Source organism: Bison bison, unplaced genomic scaffold (assembly GCF_000754665.1).
Source record: "Bison bison bison isolate TAMUID 2011002044 unplaced genomic scaffold, Bison_UMD1.0 scf7180017864217, whole genome shotgun sequence".
NCBI classification, from domain to species: Eukaryota; Metazoa; Chordata; class Mammalia; order Artiodactyla; family Bovidae; genus Bison; species Bison bison.
This window is the reverse complement of record NW_011494789.1, coordinates 3,527,985-3,548,219: the sequence shown is the minus strand read 5'-3', so window position 1 is coordinate 3,548,219 and position 20,235 is coordinate 3,527,985. Positions and strand designations below refer to the sequence as shown.

Below are 20,235 nucleotides of genomic sequence, written 5' to 3'. Positions count from 1 at the left end.
GCCCTGCTCATTAGCACGCGGCAGCGCTGGTGGCTGCCCCCAGAAGCATCGTTAGCAGTGGTGGGTCATGGCTGCAAAGCTGCAGAAAGACCTCGTTCTCATTGGTAGGCACCTGGCCCTGCTGTGCTGACTATAGGGTGTGTGACCATGTGACCTGCCTCTTGGAGTTGTTGTGTCTTTGCTGTGAAATAGTCTACTTCGTGGGATTGTTCAGAAAGTCAAATGCGACACCCATGCCTGGCAGAGTGGAGGCCCTCAGTAAATATTAGCTTCCTGTCCTCCTCCTGTGATTCTAAACTAGTAGAAACCCATTGATTTCTGTGGCAGCAATGTAACAGATCTAACCTGATAAATGGGACTTTGGCAAAGTTAACAAGATCTTCAGGTGGCTAAGAAGTTAAGAATCCACCTGCAATCCAGGAGACCCAGGTTTGATCCCTGGGTCAGGAAGATCTTCTGGAGAGGAGAATGGCTATCCACTCTAGTATTCTTGCCTGGAGAGTTCCATGGACAGAGGAGTCTGGCGGGCTATGATCCGCAAAGAGTTAGACATGACTGAGTGAGTAACACTTTCACTTTCAGACGCTAAAGCTATGTATTGGCCAGCATTGGAACGCTTTGGGGTTCTGGGGTGCAATTTACCATAGTATTATTCTAAGCCAGACAGATTGGAGAAAGCCTTTGTGCAAGAGAAGGTGTTTGCAACCTGGACCAAGGGAGAGATTTGTTCATAACAGGTACCTGTGCTTTCTTGACAAGGTCAAAGCAAAGAATTGAGATGTGTGTGTGTACTTAGTCATGTCCAGCTCTTTTGTGACCCCATAGCCCGCCAGGCTCCTCTGTCCATGGGGATTCTCCAGGCAAGAATACTGGACTTAGTTGCCATTTTCACCTCCAGGGGATCTTCCTGACCCAGGGATTGAACCCATGTCTTTTGCGTTACCTGCATTGGCAAGCAAGTTCTTTACCATTAGCACCACTTGGGAAGTGTACCCAAGTGTGACTGTTCTGTATGGGGATAGGTATGTGTGTGTGTGTGTTTGTGTGTGTACAAACGTGCATACACCTAGCCATCTAACTGTGAACCTTCTTGGGCTACAGCCTGAAGCATTACTTTTTTCCATTGACTGGGTGATAACATGTCCGTATTTAAAGCTGAGACCAGGGAGTGGGCCTGAAGGGTCCCCGCAAGCCCAGCTCTGAAGCCTGTACCATTTGTTGCATCCCTAAACTTTTCCTGCATTAGAGTCACCTGGAGGGCTGGGTAAAGTACAGATTTCTGGCCCCTGCCTTTGGATTTCATATCTGTTATATCTGGGGTGACATCTGGAAAATCTGCATTTCTAACAAATTCCCACTTTTACACTTGGTGCTGTGGGTCTGTGGACCACACTTTGAGAACTACTGAGCTATAGGAAGTCCACCCTCTCCTGCCGGCCAGGTCTGGATGGTTTGGCTTGTCTGGGTTGACCATGGCACTTCCAGCTTTGCCTTGTTTTCCCTTTGCAGGAGCACATCAGCCCATCAGATAGGGTTGCCAGATCTAACAAAGATACAGGCTACCCAGTTAAACTTGAATGCTGGAGAAACTGGAAAAAAGAGAGAAAAAAAAAAGAAAGAAACTGGTATAAGTATATCCCAGATATTGCATGGAATGTACTTATACTAAAAAAAAATTATCAATGATCTGAAATTCAAATTAATTGGATGTCCTACATTTAATCTGGTGGCTGTTTAATGAAATCGGGGGTCAAGTGTCTCTCTTCCTCTCCTGCTGCTTTCCTGTGATTGAATAGGCTACAGTGGCTGATGAAACCAACCCAAAGAGGTCTGTGTGTTTCAGATAGATCCACCTGCTACCCTGAACGCGTTTGGCAGTCTTTGCTCCATCTCACTGAGAGTGGACTTGGCTTGTGTTCACTGATGGTTCTTCTGCTGGCTCTCTGTTTTTTCCCTTTGTCTGTCTGTCTTCTCTTTCTCTCATGCTTTCTCTTATGCCATCTATCCTATGGGGCCTCTTCAAGGCAAACATCTGGGAAGCAATGGGGCTGGGCGAGGAAAAGTCTGTTGCTGGAAGTGAGAATGGAGTCCAAGAGACTGGGGAACTCACACCATCTGTAGAAAAGAGTGGCAGCTGGCCCAAGATCCCCAGCTGGCTTGCCATGCATGATGAAAGGATAACATTTGCCTTGGAGACTGTAATTACTGGGACCTGGCTGATTCACTTATGGTTGGAGCTGAGAGTGTCGCCGGCTTGGAGGAAATTGACACCACTGGTCTCTAATGCCGTGGATGGAGCCGGCTGCTTGGACAAGGGAGTGGGCTATGTGGATTTGGCTGTGTCTTGAGGGACAGAGGGAAGCTGAACAATCAAAGGCCTCCTGGAGACCTGGACATGGTGTCCTCCTAAGTGGTCACTCTGGTTTGACAAGGATGCTGAGGCTGAAGAAATAGAGTGACAGAAGGCCTAGCCGCTGCCTTTCCCTCCACCGTTCCCCTCTGCTCCTCTCTCTACCTTCCCTGTGCTCTGAAGACAACCGTAGGGCTGCTGTGAAGGAAATAGGCCACAGCCTCGGAGGAGCGAGGTGGCCCTTCCTCGTTGGTCACCCTGGATCTGGCTAAGGGCCCCCTGCTGCTCCTGTGTCCTCAGTGTGGCGTGGACAGTGAAGTGGGGCAGGGAGGCCATTGTTCATCTGGGTCCATCAGGGGGACTCCGGAGCCGGATGGAGAGACGGTGGGAGCTGTCATCTCTCCTTGATACACTCACCTTGTGTGGGGCCCAGACCTACCACAACAAGGCGAACAGGTATTTCTTCTACATCAAACACAGGAAAAGCTATTTCCTGTTTGCCAGTGGCAGGCACAGTGCTGGGGACAAGATGTCTGGACAAGAGAAAAAAGGTAAGGACGGTGCCTCCTCTGTGTGCCCAGCTCTCTAACAGACCCGACGAGGGAGCTAGGCCGGCACAGCCCACCCCGTTGAATAACTGGGGATGCTGGCCCAGAGACACGACAGGCCTGCCCAAGGTCACATGTCGGGCAAGCAGTGGACTGTGCACAGCCGTGTGACAGCTGTTCCTCCTCTTGCAGCAGCTGGATCTGTCGTCCCCTTCTCACTGAGCATCGGAACTCTTTCCCCTTCTGAGTCCTGGCTTCCTTCCTTCACCTACCCCCTCTCTCTGGATGACCTTGTCTGTCCCTGTGGGCATCAATTTCTCATTTTCACATGTTCCCGCTGTCTCTAGCCTGGGGTCTGGTGATATTTTGAGGGGCATCGTGGACGTGAGGCTGCTAAGCACCTCAATGTTCCATGTCAGTGATTGGAGACCCACCCTTGCAGAAGGGACGTGAGGCCTGCATGTAGGATGGGGAGGTCGCTCAGGTCTGCTGCAGCAGGCATCATGCTCCTCCAGGACACTGGGCTGGCACTGACCTCTGTGGAGGCCTGGCCCAGGCCTGGTGGGCACTCAGCCCCAACCCCATTGATGTCCTTTCTGACATTTCACTGACATGTGTGCCATTCCCATCACTGGTCTGTCAGTCACATGGCTGGGCCTCAATACGTATTTGGAAAAAAGACCAGTGGATATCTCCCACTAGTCCAAAGGCATTTGGAGGATATAGATGAAGAAGTCAGTAGAGTCTTCCACTCTGGGAATGTATGTTCCAGTTGCGGGGAGCAGACACGGCCATATCAGTAAGTCTGTATGCAATTGAGCACAGAGGTGGGAGAAGTCCATGTGCCTGGTGGGCGAAAGGGCTTCAGGGGCAGAACTGACAGTGAGCCCTTGAGGAGATGTAGGAGGGGGTTGGGCTCTCCATGTGATCAAATGGCATTAGAATGGACTTCTGTATTTTGGTTAAGAGATCTTGTTTTAACTTCTCTTTGGTGGGGAGGAGATGGTAGCTAGCATCTCTGCTGGTAATCTCACAGCCCTGTGCCCTGCAGGAGTTCAGCCGTGGCTTCCTGCTGCCCAGCTGCAGTGCTCCTTGTTGCTGGGGCCTGACCACATCCTCTTGGCTCCTTCTAGAGGGAGACCTTCAGCCAGAGCAAACAGTGAAGTCTTTGAAGGTGCTGTGTTAGTGCCCTGTGGCTGCCTTAACAGAGTGCCACAGACTGGGTGGCTTAAAACAGAAACTGAAAAGATATAGGTCTGTCAAACAGGGTGAAGTAAGTCAGAAAAACAAATATCATATATTAACAAATACACATGGAATCTAGAAAAAATGGTACAGGGGAAGCTGTTTGTATAGATTAGAATAGAGATGCAGATATAGAGAATGGACATGTGGACATAGGGAGAGAGGGAGGGTGGGATGAATTGGGAGTTGGAATTGGCATAGATACACTGCTGCTAAGTCACTTCAGTCGTGTCCAACCCTGTGCGACCCCATAGACGGCAGCCAACCAGGCTCCCCCGTTCCTGGGATTCTCTAGGCAAGAACGCTGGAGTGGGTTGCCGTTTCCTTCTCCAATGCATGAAAGTGAAAGTGAAGTCACTCAGTCGTGTCTGACTCTTTGCGACCCCATGGACTGCAGCCCACCAGGCTCCTCCGTCCGTGGGATTTCCCAGGCAAGAGTACTGGAGTGGGGTGCCATTGCCTTCTCCGATAGATACACTATCATGTGTAAAAGAGACAGCTAGTGGGAAGCTGCTGTGCAGCACAGGGAGCTCAGCTCGGGGCTCTGTGATGACCTAGAGGGGTGGGTGGGAGGAAGGTCCAAGAGGGAGGGGATATATGTATGCATATGACTGATTCATGTTGTTGTACAGCAGAAACTAATACAGCACTGTAAAGGAATTGTAATGCAGTTAAAAAGACCCAGAAACTGATTTTTCACAGTTCTAGGGGACAGAAGTCCAAAATCCAGGTGTTGGCAGGACCGTGCTCCCTGTGCAAGCTTGAAGGGAGAATCTGTTCGATGCCTTTCTCTTAGCTTCTGGTGTTGTCGGCACTCCTTGGCGTCCCTGGACTTGCAAGGGTGTGTGGATGTTTAGTAGCTTAGTCGTGTTCAGCTCTTTGCATCCCCATGGACTATGTAGCTCGCCAAGCGCCTCTGTCCATGGGTTTTACCAGGTGAGAATACTGGAGTGGGTTGTCCTTTCCTCCGCCAGGGGATCTTCCTGACCCAAGGATCAAACCCGGATCTCCAGCATTGACAGCCAGATTCTTTACCCCAGCACCACCTGGGAAGCCCAGACTTATAGGTGCATCAGTCCAAGTGCTGCCTGGATCTTCACATGCATTCTCACCGTATGTCTGTGTCTCTTCTCTTCTGCTTATAAGGACACCAGACATTGGACTGAGGGCTCACCCTAATCCACTGTGACGTCATCTTGCTGTATCTGCAAAGAGCTTATGTCTGAATAAGGTCAGGTTTACAGGCACCAGGGATGAGCATCTGGCTCCTCGTGTGTGTGTTAGTCTCTCAGTCTTGTCCGACTTGTTATGACCCCATGGACTGTGGCTTACCAGGCTTCTCTGTCCATGGGGATTCTCCAGGCAAGAGTATTAGAGTGGGTTGCCATGCCTTCCTCCAGGGGATCTTCCCGACCCAGGGATCAAACTCAGGTCTCCCACATTGCAGGCAGATTCTTTACCATCTGAGCCACCAGGGAAGCCATGTGGCTCCTTGGCTGACACAATTCAACCTATGATAGCTGCTTAGAGATTTTGGTTTGTTGGCTCCAGATCCTCCTTGCTTAAGTCTGTGTCCCTTCCTGGCTCCCTGGCAGGTCTCTGGAGGTCTGGGGTGTGGGCAGAGACCACCTCTCATTGACCTTCATTCATTTGCTGGGCTCATGTAGCAGAACAGACGCTGATCTGACCATTCAAGACCAAGTCTTATTCTGCAGTGGCTGGAAGCTTGGTTGGAAGTACTGTTTTTCCCTGTTTGGGGGACTGGGTGAGCAGATACAGTGTGTGATTTATGGGCAGGAGGTAGGGTGGAGACAATGCAAATTTGCTTCTCTTTTCCTGTGGAGGACAAGATACTTTTGTAGAGGAGTGGGATGGGGGTGGGAGGCCTGCCAAAAGGGGCTGCCCCTGTCGTTGGAGTTCTGGGCTGGAGTTCTGGCTCTGCTGTTTAGAAGCTCTGGGGTCCTGGGCAAGTTACTCAGCTCCTCTGAGGCTCAGCTTCTTCCTCTGTAAAGGGGGATGGGTGCTAACAACTGCTTGGCATATCTCAGAATTTTTGTGAGGACTTGGTCATAAGAAGTGGGTATGAATGGACCTCTGCTTAAGTCACGTTTTGATTGTGGTCAGTTATACACAGCATAAAATTGGCCATTTTCACCATATTTGAGTGCACAGCTCAGTGGCATTGGGTGCACTCCCATTGTCATGCAACCACACCACCATCCATCTCCAGAACGTTGTCATCTTCCCCGACTGTGAAAACAGTTTCTATTTATTGGATAAATAAGGAAAATGAGTCCGCAAGAAGCAAGGACTCATCTGAGGTCTTGCAGTGAGTTAGGAGCGGAGCTGAAGTGAGACCCCACCCCCTGGCTCTCAGCTTGGAGCTCACCTTCCATCTCCGGCCCCTTGCTGTCTCTGCAGGCTGCAGGAGTTCAGGGACACATGAGGCTTCTTTGGCATCAAATTGCTCTGGAGAGCTGCTTCTTCCTTCTCCTGTACCCCCTTTCCTGGGACTGTGGTGCCTCCTGGCAAATCCGGATTTGTCCCGTGGGAGGACCTAAGTGGACGCCTCCATTGAGGGTGTTCCTTTTAGGCTGTCCTGTTCCTGGTCTCTCTCAACTTCTCATTTTTCTCTCTCTCTTCTCCTTCCTAATGTGGACAGAGTTCCAGTGGAGGAGCAGGGGAGCTGAATTGGGGGTGATCTTTGAGGTGGCTTTGTGAGAAATATTGTGGTGTGGTCAGAGCATGGGCAGGGTGGCGGATGGTCCTTCCTGTGGCCACTGTAGCGTTCTCATACACTACAGCCTGAGTAGTAGGGAGGCAGGCAGTGGTCCCAGCCCAGGCTGATGGCAACAGCCCTGGGGCCGGGGCAGTAGGGCAGGAGGAAGAAGGAATAGAAATACCTGTGCAGGTTAGACTTGGGTGCCCTGGGCCTCCTGTGAACTCCACACAAGGTGCTAGGGGCTGGGGACAGACAGGCTCAGACAGCGGCTGCCTTCCGGCAGCTCACGGTCGTTCTGGGAACACAGAGCTGTGTGCAGGTGGGTACAAAGCAGTTTTATCCATGCTCACAGAGAGGAGCAGGTGATGACAGGTTACGTCACCAGGGGAAGAAAATGCTGATTGTGCCTTGCAGGGTTGAAGAGCTAGTGGAGGGACAGCCCTGGAGGCTCTGCTCTGATTTGATGTAGAAGAGAAGGGTCAGGAATGCCCGAGGGATGTCTTATCCTAGGGGGACTCTTTTTTTTTTTTAATCTCCCTGCGAGTTGGTCCCACTGACCCCTAGAAGGATCCTGCTGAAAGTGTTAGTTGCTCAGTCGTGTCTGACTCTTAGAGACCCTGTGGACTGTAGCCCACCAGGCTCCTCTGTCCCTGGGATTCTCCAGGCATGAATACTGGAGTGGGTTGCCATTTCCTTCTCCAGGGGATCTTTCCAACCCAGGAATCAAACCTGGATCTCCTGCGTTACAGGCAGATTCTTTACTCTCTGAGCCTCCAGGGAAGCCCTATGAGGTGGCTGGGCAGAGGTTATTTATTTATTTTTTTGTCTGCTTTGGATCTTTGTTGCATCATGCAGATCCTGAGTTGTGGCACATGAACTCTCTCTCCTTGTGGCTCTCGGGCTAGTTGCTCCATGGCATTATAAGATCTTAGTTCCTGGACCAGGGGTCAAAGCCACATCCTCTGCATTACAAGGTGGACTCTTAACCACTGACCCCCCAGGGAAGTCCTTGGGCAGGGATTGTAGGGTGGCAGTAACAATGTGTTGAAGGACTTGGGAAAGGTCACCAGGAGTGTGACCAAGCAGGAAGCAGAGCCCGGCCTTCCTGTCTGAGTCCCAGACATTGTCAGCAAACCCACCTGGGTTCTCTCTGTGTTCCTCCAAGTGAGAGATCTGTTCAGAATGGGTTTTGCCTAAACTGGGTGACTGGAAGGAGGAGAAGGGGGTGACAGAGGACGAGATGGTTGGATGGCATCACTGAGTCCATGGACATGAGTTTGAGCAAATTCTGGGAGATAGGGAAGAACTGGGAAGCCTCGTGTGCTGCAGTCCATGGGGTCACAAAGATTTGGACACGACTGAGTGACTGAACAACAACAAAACTGGATGCCTCAATTTCCAGGAAGTCCTGTCCTCAAGGAGTTCCTAGCCTGAAACCCCCAAAACTTGTTTCCCCCCATCTTCCTCCTCTCTGTCCTTCCTGGCTTCCTCCTGCCCTGGGAGGCTCTGAAGGAGCTGCTGTGCCCTGGAGGAGACGGGAGGTCAGCCAGGTTAACCTGCTTTCTCCATGGTCTTCTCCTGACCCCAGGTCCCGGCTGGCGGACTTCCATGCCAACTGCCGTGCCTCCTACCAGACGCTCACCAGCTGCCCCACCGACAATTACCAAGCGTGTCTGGGCTCCTACGCTGGCATGATCGGTAAGCCACCCCAGCCTGGGATCTCAGTGGCTCCCGGCTGCCCCTGGCCCAGTTAGGGACTGAAGTCCAGTTCCTCCTTTGCCTGGTTTCAGATAGGAGCTGTGATGGGAGCTGGGGTTTTATCACAAGGGAGGAGCCCCAAGAATCTTAGGCAGCTTCCAAAATAAGAAGGGTGATGTTCATTGTATGACATTCTAGGCTCTGCACTGGGCAGTTTACATGGACTGTCTTATGTAAATCTCAAAACAGAGCTTTCTGGGTGGGGGTTAGGGCTCCAGTTTACAGATGGGAAAACTGAGGCTTAGGGAAACTGAGTGACTTGCACATGTTCACCCTGCTGGTCAATGCTGGCACTGGGACATAAACCCGGGAGAGAGCCTTAGTCTCCCTGACTGTTGGTATAGGAGAGAGCCAGGGCCCGTGCTCTGGGTGGGGGCTCCTGAGTATCCCCTCTGCTGTCCTCTATGCCATGACCCCCCTGCCGACCCTCGTGGTTTGGGTTGTGAGCTGTGGTGTATATGTGTTTAGGGGTCAGGTGGAGGGGTGGGGGACGGGTCCCAAGCCTCCTCTATGATGTGCCTGGGGTCTGGGGGCCAGGAGGGAAGGCTTACTGTTCCTCTCTCCTCGGCCTCCCTGTCTCCCTGCCCAGGGTTTGATATAACACCCAACTACGTGGACTCCAGCCCCACGGGCATCGTGGTGTCCCCCTGGTGCAGCTGTCGTGGGAGTGGAAACATGGAGGAAGAGTGTGAGAAGTTTCTGAAGGATTTCACAGAGAACCCATGCCTCCGTGAGTCCGCCCGCATCCACCCCGTCAGGAGCCCTCCCGCCCCTCCTGTCCTGGGGGCCCTGGAACTGTGCCGGGTCCTGCCCTCCTTCCCCCTGCAGTGGCTGGTGGTCCCTGTGGAGCTTCTCCAGTAGGGGGGTTGACTACGCAGACCGTGGGTTTTGCACTCCTGGAGATGCTCCCCGGAGCTGTCCGGAGGCCCCTGGAGGCCTCAATCTTTGTCACATTAAGGCTGAAGGTTTCTAGTCTGTTATCCCGATGGTTTCACCAGGTTCCCTTGGGGACTGCCCTGCGATGAGTTTCTCGGCTTCTTTAACTTCTCCCTTTAAGGATTGATTTCCCCTGGGAATTGGAGTCTTAAGTCATCAAACTCCTACTAATCTGAAGGCCAGAGAGAGAAGTCAGCCACAAGCTCCATCTGCCCGGTCTTCCTAGTCTGACACCCACCTCCCACCCATTGAAAGATCTCCTCCCCCTGTCCCTTCCTCTTTTCTTCCTTCTGTCCATCTGTCCATCCTGCCTTTCTGACAGCACCGGGAGTTTAGAGATGGAAGTCACAGGGCTTGTCATTGAGCAGCTCACCCTCTGAAGGGGGGCACCATTAGAGCATCATGACCATCATAGTACAGGGGGCGCTGTGCTAGGGTGGAGGTCTGCAGAGGGTTCTGCCGGAGCACAAGGTGGGGATGCCCAAGACATCCTGGAGGTAAGGGTCCCTGAAGGCTTCTTGGAAGCTGACCCACAGTGGGGGTTGCTGGGCACTGGTCAGCTGAAGTGGCAGCAAGGGCCTGCTGGTCTGCTCTAGGCAGAGGTGGGTTTTGGGAACCTGTGGACCACTTATCCTTGCCACAGAGTGCGAGGATGCCTGGGGTTACCTGGACAGGTGGAGAGAGTCCTCCTCGTGGAGGGGGGCAAGCAGACTTGAAGGCGTTTGGATCTTAGGGTCCTGCAGGTGGCAGAGGTGGTATGTGGGTTGGTGAAGGGGTGTTGACAGGTGGTGCCGTGGTCAGATCTGATTTCAGAAGGCTCGCTCTCTGCTTCTCGTGTGGAGGGGATGAGGGTAGGGATATGGTTCTCACAGGTGACCCAAAACCGAGTCCACTAGAGGATGTAGCAGGTGCCCCGGGCAGAGGATGGTGCCCACTGACCCAGAGCAGTGTTGGGGTGGGATGGGGAGGAGAGGCCTCTCAGAGGTCAGCTCATGGCCGGCAAGAGGGTGGTTAGGGAAGTGTCCTGGCTGACCGAGGTTTCGGCCTTGGGTGACTTAGTGGAGAAGAGATGGCAGACCTTCAGTGCTGAAAATGTGGCGGGGGGCCAGTGTTCCAGTGGAGGGAGTGGCGCCTAGCCAGGCGGCGACCTGAGGAGCTTGAGGTGCCTCTGGGGCTTGGAGGTGGAGCTTCCTGTAGGTCTTGTGTATACGGTTGGGTACTGGGGACACAATTTTGTCCAAGAGGTCTCAGTAGTTAGTCCTGAGTGAATCAGTCTAACTGACTGACTGAGGGTGGGTGAGGCCACCTGGGGAGGGGGGCTGCATTGGGGACCATTGGCATGCAGTGGGGGGCATGGCCTGCAGCACCGAATGCTGCAGAGAAGACAGCTCACGCCCTGGGCACGGCCTGCTCCTCCCCACCTGGCTCCCCATGCTCCCACTTCTCTCTTCCTCTTCATTCCTCATCCAGTACATCTCCTTTTATTCCAGCTTCCCTCCTGCTCTTTTCTTCTCTGGGTATGAGACCTTGCTAGGTATCTGAAAGGGAGCTTCAGCCAAGTTAGTTCAGACAAGTTCCACCCTGCCCCCAGCTCCAGGCCATCACAGGGAAGGTAGCTGTTGGGATACCTTCAGCTGAGGGGCAGAGTGATGGAGGGGCCCCTGATTTCTCTGTGTCTCCCTGCTCTCTTTCCCCATAGGGAATGCCATCCAGGCCTTTGGCAATGGTACAGATGTGAACCTGTCCCCTAAAAGCCCCCCATTCCAGGCCACACAGGCCCCTCGGGTAGACAAAACGCCTTCGTTGCCAGATGACCTCAGTGATAGCACCAGCCTGGGGACCAGTGTCATCAGTACCTGCACATCTGTCCAGGTGAGGGGCTATAGCTCGGGCACTGTGGATATGGAGCTGGGGCAGGTGGAGGGCTGAGAGAAGAATCTAATGTCAGGGGCAGGGTGGGAGGTTACAGACGGGGGACCAGGGATGGGGCACACAACCTCCTCCCTTTGGGTCAAGATGCAAGAGGCAGAAAGAGCTGGTGGGAGTTAATTTTCCATGATTCACTCGCTGGACATCACCTTACAAGTATTAGACACCTGTTCTATCTCAGGATTGTACTACATACCACAGGGGTGCCAGAGAAATGAGATGGTTAGCGTTCACTTGCCATCTACTGATGACCAGGTACTGTAGACTAGCTAGCGGACTCTACCTATTTCATTGAATTCTCACACAATGAGATGCTGGCATCCTTGTTTTACATACAGAAAGCTAGCCCAGGGGTGTTAGGCCACACCCTCAGGGTCACACAGCTGGTTCAATAGTGGTGGAATAAGATTTCAAACCTACCTCTGACTCCACAACCCATGATGTTCATTTTTTTATCCATCCGTCCATCCATCCAATGGTGTGATGCACACGTTTTGGTCGAGATCTTATGTGAGATGCTAAGGAGATATTGGTGAATGAGGCTGACAAAGTCCTGTGTTTTGTGGTCCTTGGGGGTATTGTTGAGGGTCAGACAGTTCAACAAGCACCAGACATGGGGTGTGGTCCGTGCCACAAGAGGGGACCACGTGGATGGCACTGTGGAGACACATCACAGGACTCCCCACTCAGCCTTTGTCTCTGCTGAGCTTCCCTTGTGCCATCATACCATTTGCTATAGTAGAGTCTTTGCCTAGGATGTTGATCTGATTGGAACACCCCCACCGCCCCCCCCCACATACTCTCTCACACACACTTATATATACTTGTGCACACACTCACACCCTAGAAGAAAGAGTTTAAAAGAGGATCTGGTGCAGAATATCAGGGGAAGCAGAGGAGGGAGGGATTAGCGAGGGCATGGATGGTGGGGCATAAGGGATGTTTCAGGCAGGAGTTGGGGCTGGAATTCCCAAGGAGGGGTGGGGTCTGGAGTCCAGTCAATGGGGCTCAGTGTGAGCATGGCTGTGGGGGCAGCAAGAACAAGCCTGGCTGTGTAGGGCAATGAAGATGCAGTCTGAGTGGGGTGGGCTGGTGGGATCACCAGTAGGCACGCTCTATGAAGTTTCATTCTTGCAAGATGAGTAATAAGTCCTGGAGAGCTGGCTGCAGCCATGTGACTGTAGTTGACGTATTGTACTGGGTACTTGAAACTTGCTAAGACTTTAGATGTGCAGACCTTAGGTGTGCTCAGCACAAAAAAGAAATCAAACAAACAAACAAGGTAACGGTAGAGGTGTGAAGTGATGGATGTGATGACTGACTCATGGTGAGTATTTCACAGTACTTATGTGTATTGGGTTGTGCATCTTAAATATATACAACATTTTTTGGCTATGCCTCGAGCGTTGTGAGATCTTAATTCCCTGACTAGGGATTGAACCTGGGCCTCCTGCAGTGGAAGTGCAGAGTCGTAACCACTGGACCATCAGGGAATTTTCAAATATATGCAATTTTTGATGGTCCATATAACCTCAGTAGGGCTTCCTTGGTGGCTCAGTGGTAAAGAATCTGCCTGCAATGCAGGAGCCCCAGGTTTGATCCCTGGGTTGGGAAGATCCCCCGGAGGAAGAAATGGCAACCCACTCCAGTGTTCTTGCCTGGGAAATCCCATAGACAGAGGAGCCTGGTGGGCTGTAGTCCATAGTGTTGCAAAGAGTTGGTCACAACTGAGTGACTAACACTAACACTAATCTCAGTACCCCCAGAGGTAAAGAACAGCGGGCTTTTGGAGTCCTGAGATGAGACCTGAGCAGGGATGGGGCCCGGAAGTGGCATCCAGGCCCCTTGGGCATCCCCTGCTGGTGCCCGTCCTGGTTGGGAAGCCCACTCCCTCTTCCCTTCCTCGTGGACACCCGACCTCCAAGTGCCCTCAGGCCTGCCCAGCATGGCCCCTCCACGCCCCGCTCCCCTCCATTAGGTCACCCCTCCTGATTGGGGCTGCGGTGTGCACGTCACCCTTGGGCAGCTCCTAATTACCCTGAACATGCTTCAGCGGCTGCTGGCAGGGCTCAGGAGCCGCTCCACAGACGGTCACCAGCTCAATTTCATGCTAGAGCAACGGGCAACTCGGCTGGTGGGGCTGTGCCACCTGTCAGGTGACCAGGCTCTGGTCTGGTCCCCAGGTCCCTCTGGGCACTGCCAGCCTTCCTCTCCAGCCCCTCGGGGCTGGCTAACCTGGGAGATGCCCACTCAGGGGGCCGTGGACCCTCCTTAAGCTTCTCAGAGAGTCGCCGCGGGCATGGAAAAGTTCACAGCTGGGATCTCATGTCTGCCGCAGTCCTCTACACGCCTGGTGACTCTGACTCCATTTTCTACCCCTGTTTCCCTCCAGTACTTTGCTGAAACATTGGCTGGTTTCTTTCAGCTCCAGCTTGGGGCTGCAGGCTCACTGTCTGGGGTCTCATCTTACACTCGGTTTGATTACAGGGCGGTTAATGCATGATCTCTATGGAAGACGATGTGCATGAGGAACCTTACCTATATGTTAGCTGTTTTGAATCCCGGCTGGGGGGGAGCTGTCTGGCTGGGGGATCCTCCAGACCTGTCTCCCGTAGACCCCCTTAGGTCTATTGACTAAGTCACTCTGGGAAGGACAGCATGGGTGGCCTTCCCAGGAGAGGGACCCATCCATCACCATCCCTATACCCCCATTTCTTCTCTCAGAAACCGAAAGGGAAGTGCTTTTTTCTTGTTTTTAAATTTTTTGGCATGTGGGATCTTGCCCCACCAAGGATTGAACTCACACCCACTGCAGTGGAAGTGTGGAGTCTTAACCACTGGACTGCCAGGAAGTCCCTCTGATTCTGCTTTAGTCTTTTAAAGACTACTGTTACTACTGGAAGTGCTGGAAGTGCTGAACGAATAAGGCTGCATCTCTGCCCTCAGCTTGGCTAGAGGCTGGTGTGGGTGGTCTGTCCTTCCTCAGCTCTTCTAGCTTGGAGGGGCTCTGTGGTGGCCCTTGGGAATGACTGCAACCCATGGCGACATAAGGGAGTCTCTGATTGAGGGCAGAGATGGGGAGCTGAGCCGGGGAGGGAGGGAGAGGAAAGCTGTGCATCCCAGACACCCCTGGAGAGAGAGGTGAGGTTATTTAACTGTCCTCCTCCTCCTCCTCCACAGGTGGATCCTGGGGGAAGCCTTAGGGACCCTCTTCACTGACTCGAGATGGCAGCCAGCTGGTGACCCTGCATGAGTGATTGGATGTCAGGAGTGAAGGGCTCTCAGAGCTGCTTCCCAAACCTCAAAGGGTGGAAGCCCAGTGAGGACAGTGACTTGTCCCAGCCTCTGCCTTCCGGACAGTTTTCTTCTGGCTGCACTGTGCTGTCACCTTCTCTGTATCTGCTCCCCCAGAGGACTTTCCCACAGTGGGGGCAGGGTCTGGGGACAGAGGAACTCTTGTCCCCATGGCAGGCAGCTGAGCAGAAATGTGGGGGGTTTTAGGTGCCAGAGAGGAGCTGGCAGCTAGGCAGACCCCGAGCTGGCCCTCTGTCTGGGGTCCTTGATACTGTCTAGAGTCTGGCTCTTGTATGTTTCCACTCCTGGCTGTGGTCCCCTCTCCGGGTGGCCCTGCCAGCCTGGTGCTCTCTGGAGCTTGGAGAGAGTGCAGCAGGATCTGCAGAATGGTATCTCCTTCTGTCCCTGCTCTCTCTCTCTCACACACACACATCCCCAGTGTGAATTCCGTCTCTTCTACCCAATGGTCCCTACAGCGGAGAATCCATAGGAGGCTGTTCTACCTCGTGCCCTCATCCAGGGCCCTTTGTTTCTGAAGCCCATGGTGTACCCCCTGGTGTAGGCCCAAGGTCCAGGCTGAGCAAGATGCTGGCCCTTGAACTTGTCAGTCCCTCTGAGTGGAGGGTGTCTCCCTCCCCTCTCTTCAGCTCTCTGCCTTTGAATCCTCCTTGGATGCTGTCCCTTGGGTGGTCTCCTGACTCAGCTCTGGCCAAGCTGCTTTCTCCTTGCTTAGGGCTCCTGTTTGACACCCTCTGGCCCCCATCAGGATGTGTTCTGCTCCCCCAACCAGACGAGCATCCCTGGAGGACAGGAGCTGCATCGCCCCTTTTGTTATTGTTGAGTCACTAAGTTGTATCCAACTCTTTGCGACCATGGGCTGCAGCTAACCAGGCTTCCCTGTCCTTCACCATCTCCCGGAGCTTGCTCAAACTCACGTCCATTGATGCCATCCAACCATCTCATCCTCTGTCACCCTCCTTCTCCTCCTGTCCTCAATCTTTCCCAGCATCAGTCTTTTCCAGTAAGTTGGCTCTTTATACCAGGTAGCCAAAGTATTGGAGCGTCAGCTTCTGCATCAGTCCTTTGAATGAATATTCATGGTTGATCTCCTTTAGGATTGACTGGTTTCATCTCCTTGCTGTCCAAGGGACTCTCAAGAGTCTTCTCCAACACCACAGTTTGAAAGCATCAATTCTTCAATGCTCAGTCTTCTTTATGATCCAACTCTCACATCCATAAATGACTACTGGAAAAATCACCCCCTTGGTAGCCCTTACAATCAAGTGCCTAGCACCTGGCATCAAGCGGATACCCCACACAGGTTGACAAAAAGAGCCCAGGGTCCTGAGCATTCGATTTGTGGGAACTTCCAGCTCTCTGTTCTAGAAAATGGTCTGTTTTGTTGCAGGCAACTCGATTCAGCTTCCCTCCCTCTCATTGGTGCCTTCTGTGTGCTGTGAGGTATGAAGGGGAAGTCTTTCCGTCAAGGGTGCAGGAGGATTGGGTAGCAGGCTGTCCTGTCTGCTGTGATGTGATGGAGCTGCGCCAGGGTGGCACAGTGTGGGCGGGGCACACTGGCAGGGGGTTCCCACTGTCCCTGGACTTGGTTTGTTTCTAGTGTCCTTAGCATTCCCCGTGGGTGGCTCTGGGCCAGTTTGCAGGGCCCCATCAGGTCACCTGGAGTCTCATCTTCCCCAGGGCTGCAGGACCTTAGTAACGGAATTTCTCCTTTGCATTCCTTGTCTCTATCAGCCAGTTTCTGCTCTTACTCTTGCTACTGCCCATGAAATTTGGGGGAATTAAAAATGAGTTGATGGGCTTGCCAAGAGTCCCACCTCCATCTCTCCCTCCTCCTCCCTATTCTCCGGATGATTCTCTTACTGGGCACACAGGCCTATGGCCATCAGAGCATGGGCCCCAGAGGCCCATCAGTGTTTCTATATGCCTATTATGCATATATTTCACCCATCCAAGTACTAACCAGGCCCAACCCTGCTTAGCTTCTGAGATCAGACAAGATCAGGCAGATTCAGGGTGGTATGGCTGTAGACAGTATATTTCTTGTTTACAGACTCGGCCCAATTCAAAGCTTTGAGAGGCTAACATATTTCTTCTTTTCATCTCTTTCTTGTAGTCATTCATTTATTCATCCATCAGTGCCTTCACTCATTTATTGAATATAAATTCACCACATGTCACTCTGTTGCAGACACTGAGGCTGACCAGCCTGTGAGGCCTGTACCTTGGTCCTCATACTAGTGGGAGGGTCAGAGTGCATGCTGGCTCAGAGAATTATGGGGCAGGAAGTGATGGGCACACCAAGGGACAAATAAGGCATTATGGGATCCAGAGGAGGAAGCTGCTTTGGAAGCACAGGACTCATGGAGCAGGTGGACCTTGCTTCTGGGCCAGGAGGAATAGGGAGAATTGATGGATGATGTAGGGATGCAGACACATGGAATGGGGAGGAGTGGGAGAGAAGGGAGCCAAGGCAGGGACTCAGGACAGTGCAGAGCAGCTGAGGAGGGGCTCTGCTGCCGAATCTGGCCTGCTGCCTGTTTGGATAAATCAGGTTTTACGGAACATGGCCCCACCCGGTTGTCACATGTGGTCCATGTGCTGTAGGCAGAGTTGTGTTGGGCTGGACGTGATGGCCGGCAGAGCTTAAAATCGTAATTCTCTGACCCTTTGTAGAAACATCTCCCCCTGACCTTTGAAAGTGAAAGTGAAATTTGCTCAGTCATGTCTGACTCTTTTCGAACCCATGGACTATATAATCCATGGAATTCTCCAGGTCAGAATACTAGAGTGGGTAGCCTTTCCCTTCTCCAGGGGATCTTCCCAACCCAGGGATTGAACCCAGGTCTCCTGCATTGCAGGTGGATTCTTTACCACCTGAGCCACAAGGGAAGCCCAAGAATACCGGAGTGAATAGCCTATCCCTTTTCCAGTGGATCTTCCCAACCTAGGAATCAAACTGGGGTCTCCTGGATTGCAGGCAGATTCTTTACCAACTGAGCTATCATGGAAGCCCCCTGACCTAAAGGAACACAGATCATGAGTTTGTGAGAACACAGAGTTCTGATATGGGAAGGAGGGGGTGGCGAGTCAAACCTGATTTGCAGGATGAAGTGGTGATTGTGAAGAGGTTGCTGAAAGCTTTTGAACTGGGATGTCATGATGCGAAGTGTGATTTGGGAAGATAATCTGACAGCAGGTGGAGATTGATTGTCAAGCGAAGGAGACTGGGGAACTGTTAGCAGATCTTTGCGACAGTCAGCGATAGTCGATAGTCATCAATAAGAAAGGAGGGCTTGTATTAGGGAGGTAGCGGGGAGGGGAGGATGAGGAGTTCCTGGGCATGTGTAGGGGAGGCACTGAGGCCAGGGGCACTGAGATTGGAGGCAGGGGGTGGGGTGGGGAGGGTGGAGGCAGGAGCAGAAGCAGGAGACAGGATCGGCCACTTCCAGCCAGAAGTTTTCCCATAGAGGTGGTGGTGGTGACTGCTCAGATTCCATGGACTGTAGCCTGCCAGGCTCCTCTGTCCATGGAATTCTCTAGGCAAGAATACTGGAGTGCCCTCCTCTGGGGGATCTTCCTGACTCAGGGATCAAACCCCGGTCTCCTGCATTGCAGGTGGATTCTTTACCATCCAAGCCACCAGGGAAGCCCTTCCCATAGAGACAACACTACATTTGGTCCCTTGCACCTGGGCTGGACCCACAAGACCCTGGGACTGCCAGATGTGGCTTTGGGAGTGTGGACAGAGGTGGCTAGAAAGATGAGGAAGGCAATAATTTCCTTCCAACTTCCTGGGCAAAGGGCTCTGTGGGAGAAATTTCTAGAAGGATGAACCTTATCTCTGCTGCCATCCTCTTCCCTCCCTGTTGCCAAGATTATCGGCTGAGATGGACATCAAAGGTGGCCTTGGTGGGGTGTGGGCTCAGAGGACAGCCTGCAGCGTGATGAGGGGGCTTGGGGAGGACACAGCCTCTCCCTTCCCCCCCAGTCTTAGCTGAACTGGTATGGAGTTGACTGTGTGGGTGTTTATTTCTCTCATCGGGCTGTGAACAGGGCTGTGACTCATTCATCTTTGGAACCTCCTGTGGGGAACAGTGGGAGAGTTAATGATGAGGGAGGCGGTGAATTTGAGCCTAAGCCTTGGCCATTGGGTAGTGGAACCTCTTTAGCTCTACATCTCCTCCATCCACCACTGGCAGAAAAGGTCGGCTGACCAGCAAACACCTGCACTGTTCTGTGTGCCTAGGACTGAGGATGGGGGGGGTGTCTTGGGCTTGCCCTTGGGGGAGGCTACTGGAACCTTCACGCCTTCACTATCTGCTCTGGGTTTTCTGGAAGTCAGGTGGCAGGGTGCGATCTCCATGGGGCTGGGGCTTCTCCCTGGCTTTGCTTCCAGAGCTGGGGTAGCCACAGTCCACCAGCTAAACCCAGTCTCACCTTGAAGCCCCAGTCCTGGGAGTGTGCTGGATGCAGGCTCCGCTTGGCTCTGAGTCATGCTTGGGGGTTAAGGGGCCTTTAATTTGTCTATGCAGAGGAAGTGGCAGCCCACTCCAGTATTCCTGCTGGGAAGATCCTATGAACAGAGGAGCCTGGCAGGGTACAGTCTATGGGGTCACAAAGAGTCGGACACGACTGAGTGACTGAGCACACACATACACATACTTGGCTTTGCTGTGCCATATGCGTGGTCTCATGTATCTTCACGGTGGGTCAGTGAGGTTTGCTTGACTGTAGATCACTATCTTATAGACGAAGAAGCTGAGGTGCCAGTAGATGAAGGCATTCACCTGGGGTCAGTGGCTGAACCAACTGGAGCCTTGGGCTGTGGTCTCTGGGGCCCTTCCTTCCTTGGATAACAGGGCTCATCCATAGCAGGGACACCAAGGTTTAGGACCCTGCAGTCTAAAAGAGAAAGGCTGGGATGGGTCTCTGAGGACAGCATCTATCAGCTGGATTTTGCAGCACATGAAGGCAGTTCTTGAGGACAGCCAGAGGAAGCCCAGCGTGTCACTGGGCCTCTCAGCACACACTCACTGTGGGCCAAGTCAACCCTGAAGCCTGCCTGGCAGAAGTGCCATTGGCTCAGAAGGGTTTGGGCAAGTTCTGTGGGTGATGGATCCCAGGTGGGTCACTGATAGAGCCTGAGGAGGGTCCTGTCCTGATCTTTATGGGGCCAGTCCTTCCCCGACCAAGTCCCTGTGGCCCCACCAGAGACCACACACTGGGTCGGAGTCCTTTGGCCCTGGCCCTGGGAGATGGCATCCCTTTCTCACAATGACATGGGTCTGAGGAGGGGGTGAAGGGCCCTCTCGTATTCCTTCCCCTTCCCCTCTTTTTCCTCCCCCTCCCCTGCTCCCTCTCCTCCTCCTCTGCTCCCCCCCGTCCGTGGCTGTCAGCTCCCTCTTCCCCCTTCTACTCTCTCCCTCCCTCCC

General features: G+C 52.9%; 1 protein-coding gene and 1 non-coding gene across 2 annotated transcripts in view; one reads left to right on the top strand and one right to left on the bottom strand.

Moving 5' to 3' along the window:
* The window catches only part of GFRA2 (GDNF family receptor alpha 2), a 106,137-nt gene that overhangs the window by 82,950 nt on the left and 2,952 nt on the right, over positions 1–20,235 (top strand). Inside the window, exons 5-7 of the mRNA XM_010845443.1 lie at positions 8,454–8,563; positions 9,213–9,353; positions 11,259–11,431. Of these exons, the coding sequence (XP_010843745.1) occupies positions 8,454–8,563; positions 9,213–9,353; positions 11,259–11,431 (424 nt within the window). The remainder of the gene's footprint in view (positions 1–8,453; positions 8,564–9,212; positions 9,354–11,258; positions 11,432–20,235) is intronic.
* Positions 12,909–12,981, bottom strand: TRNAG-UCC. The gene has a single exon. It is a non-coding gene; the product is annotated as a tRNA-Gly (tRNA).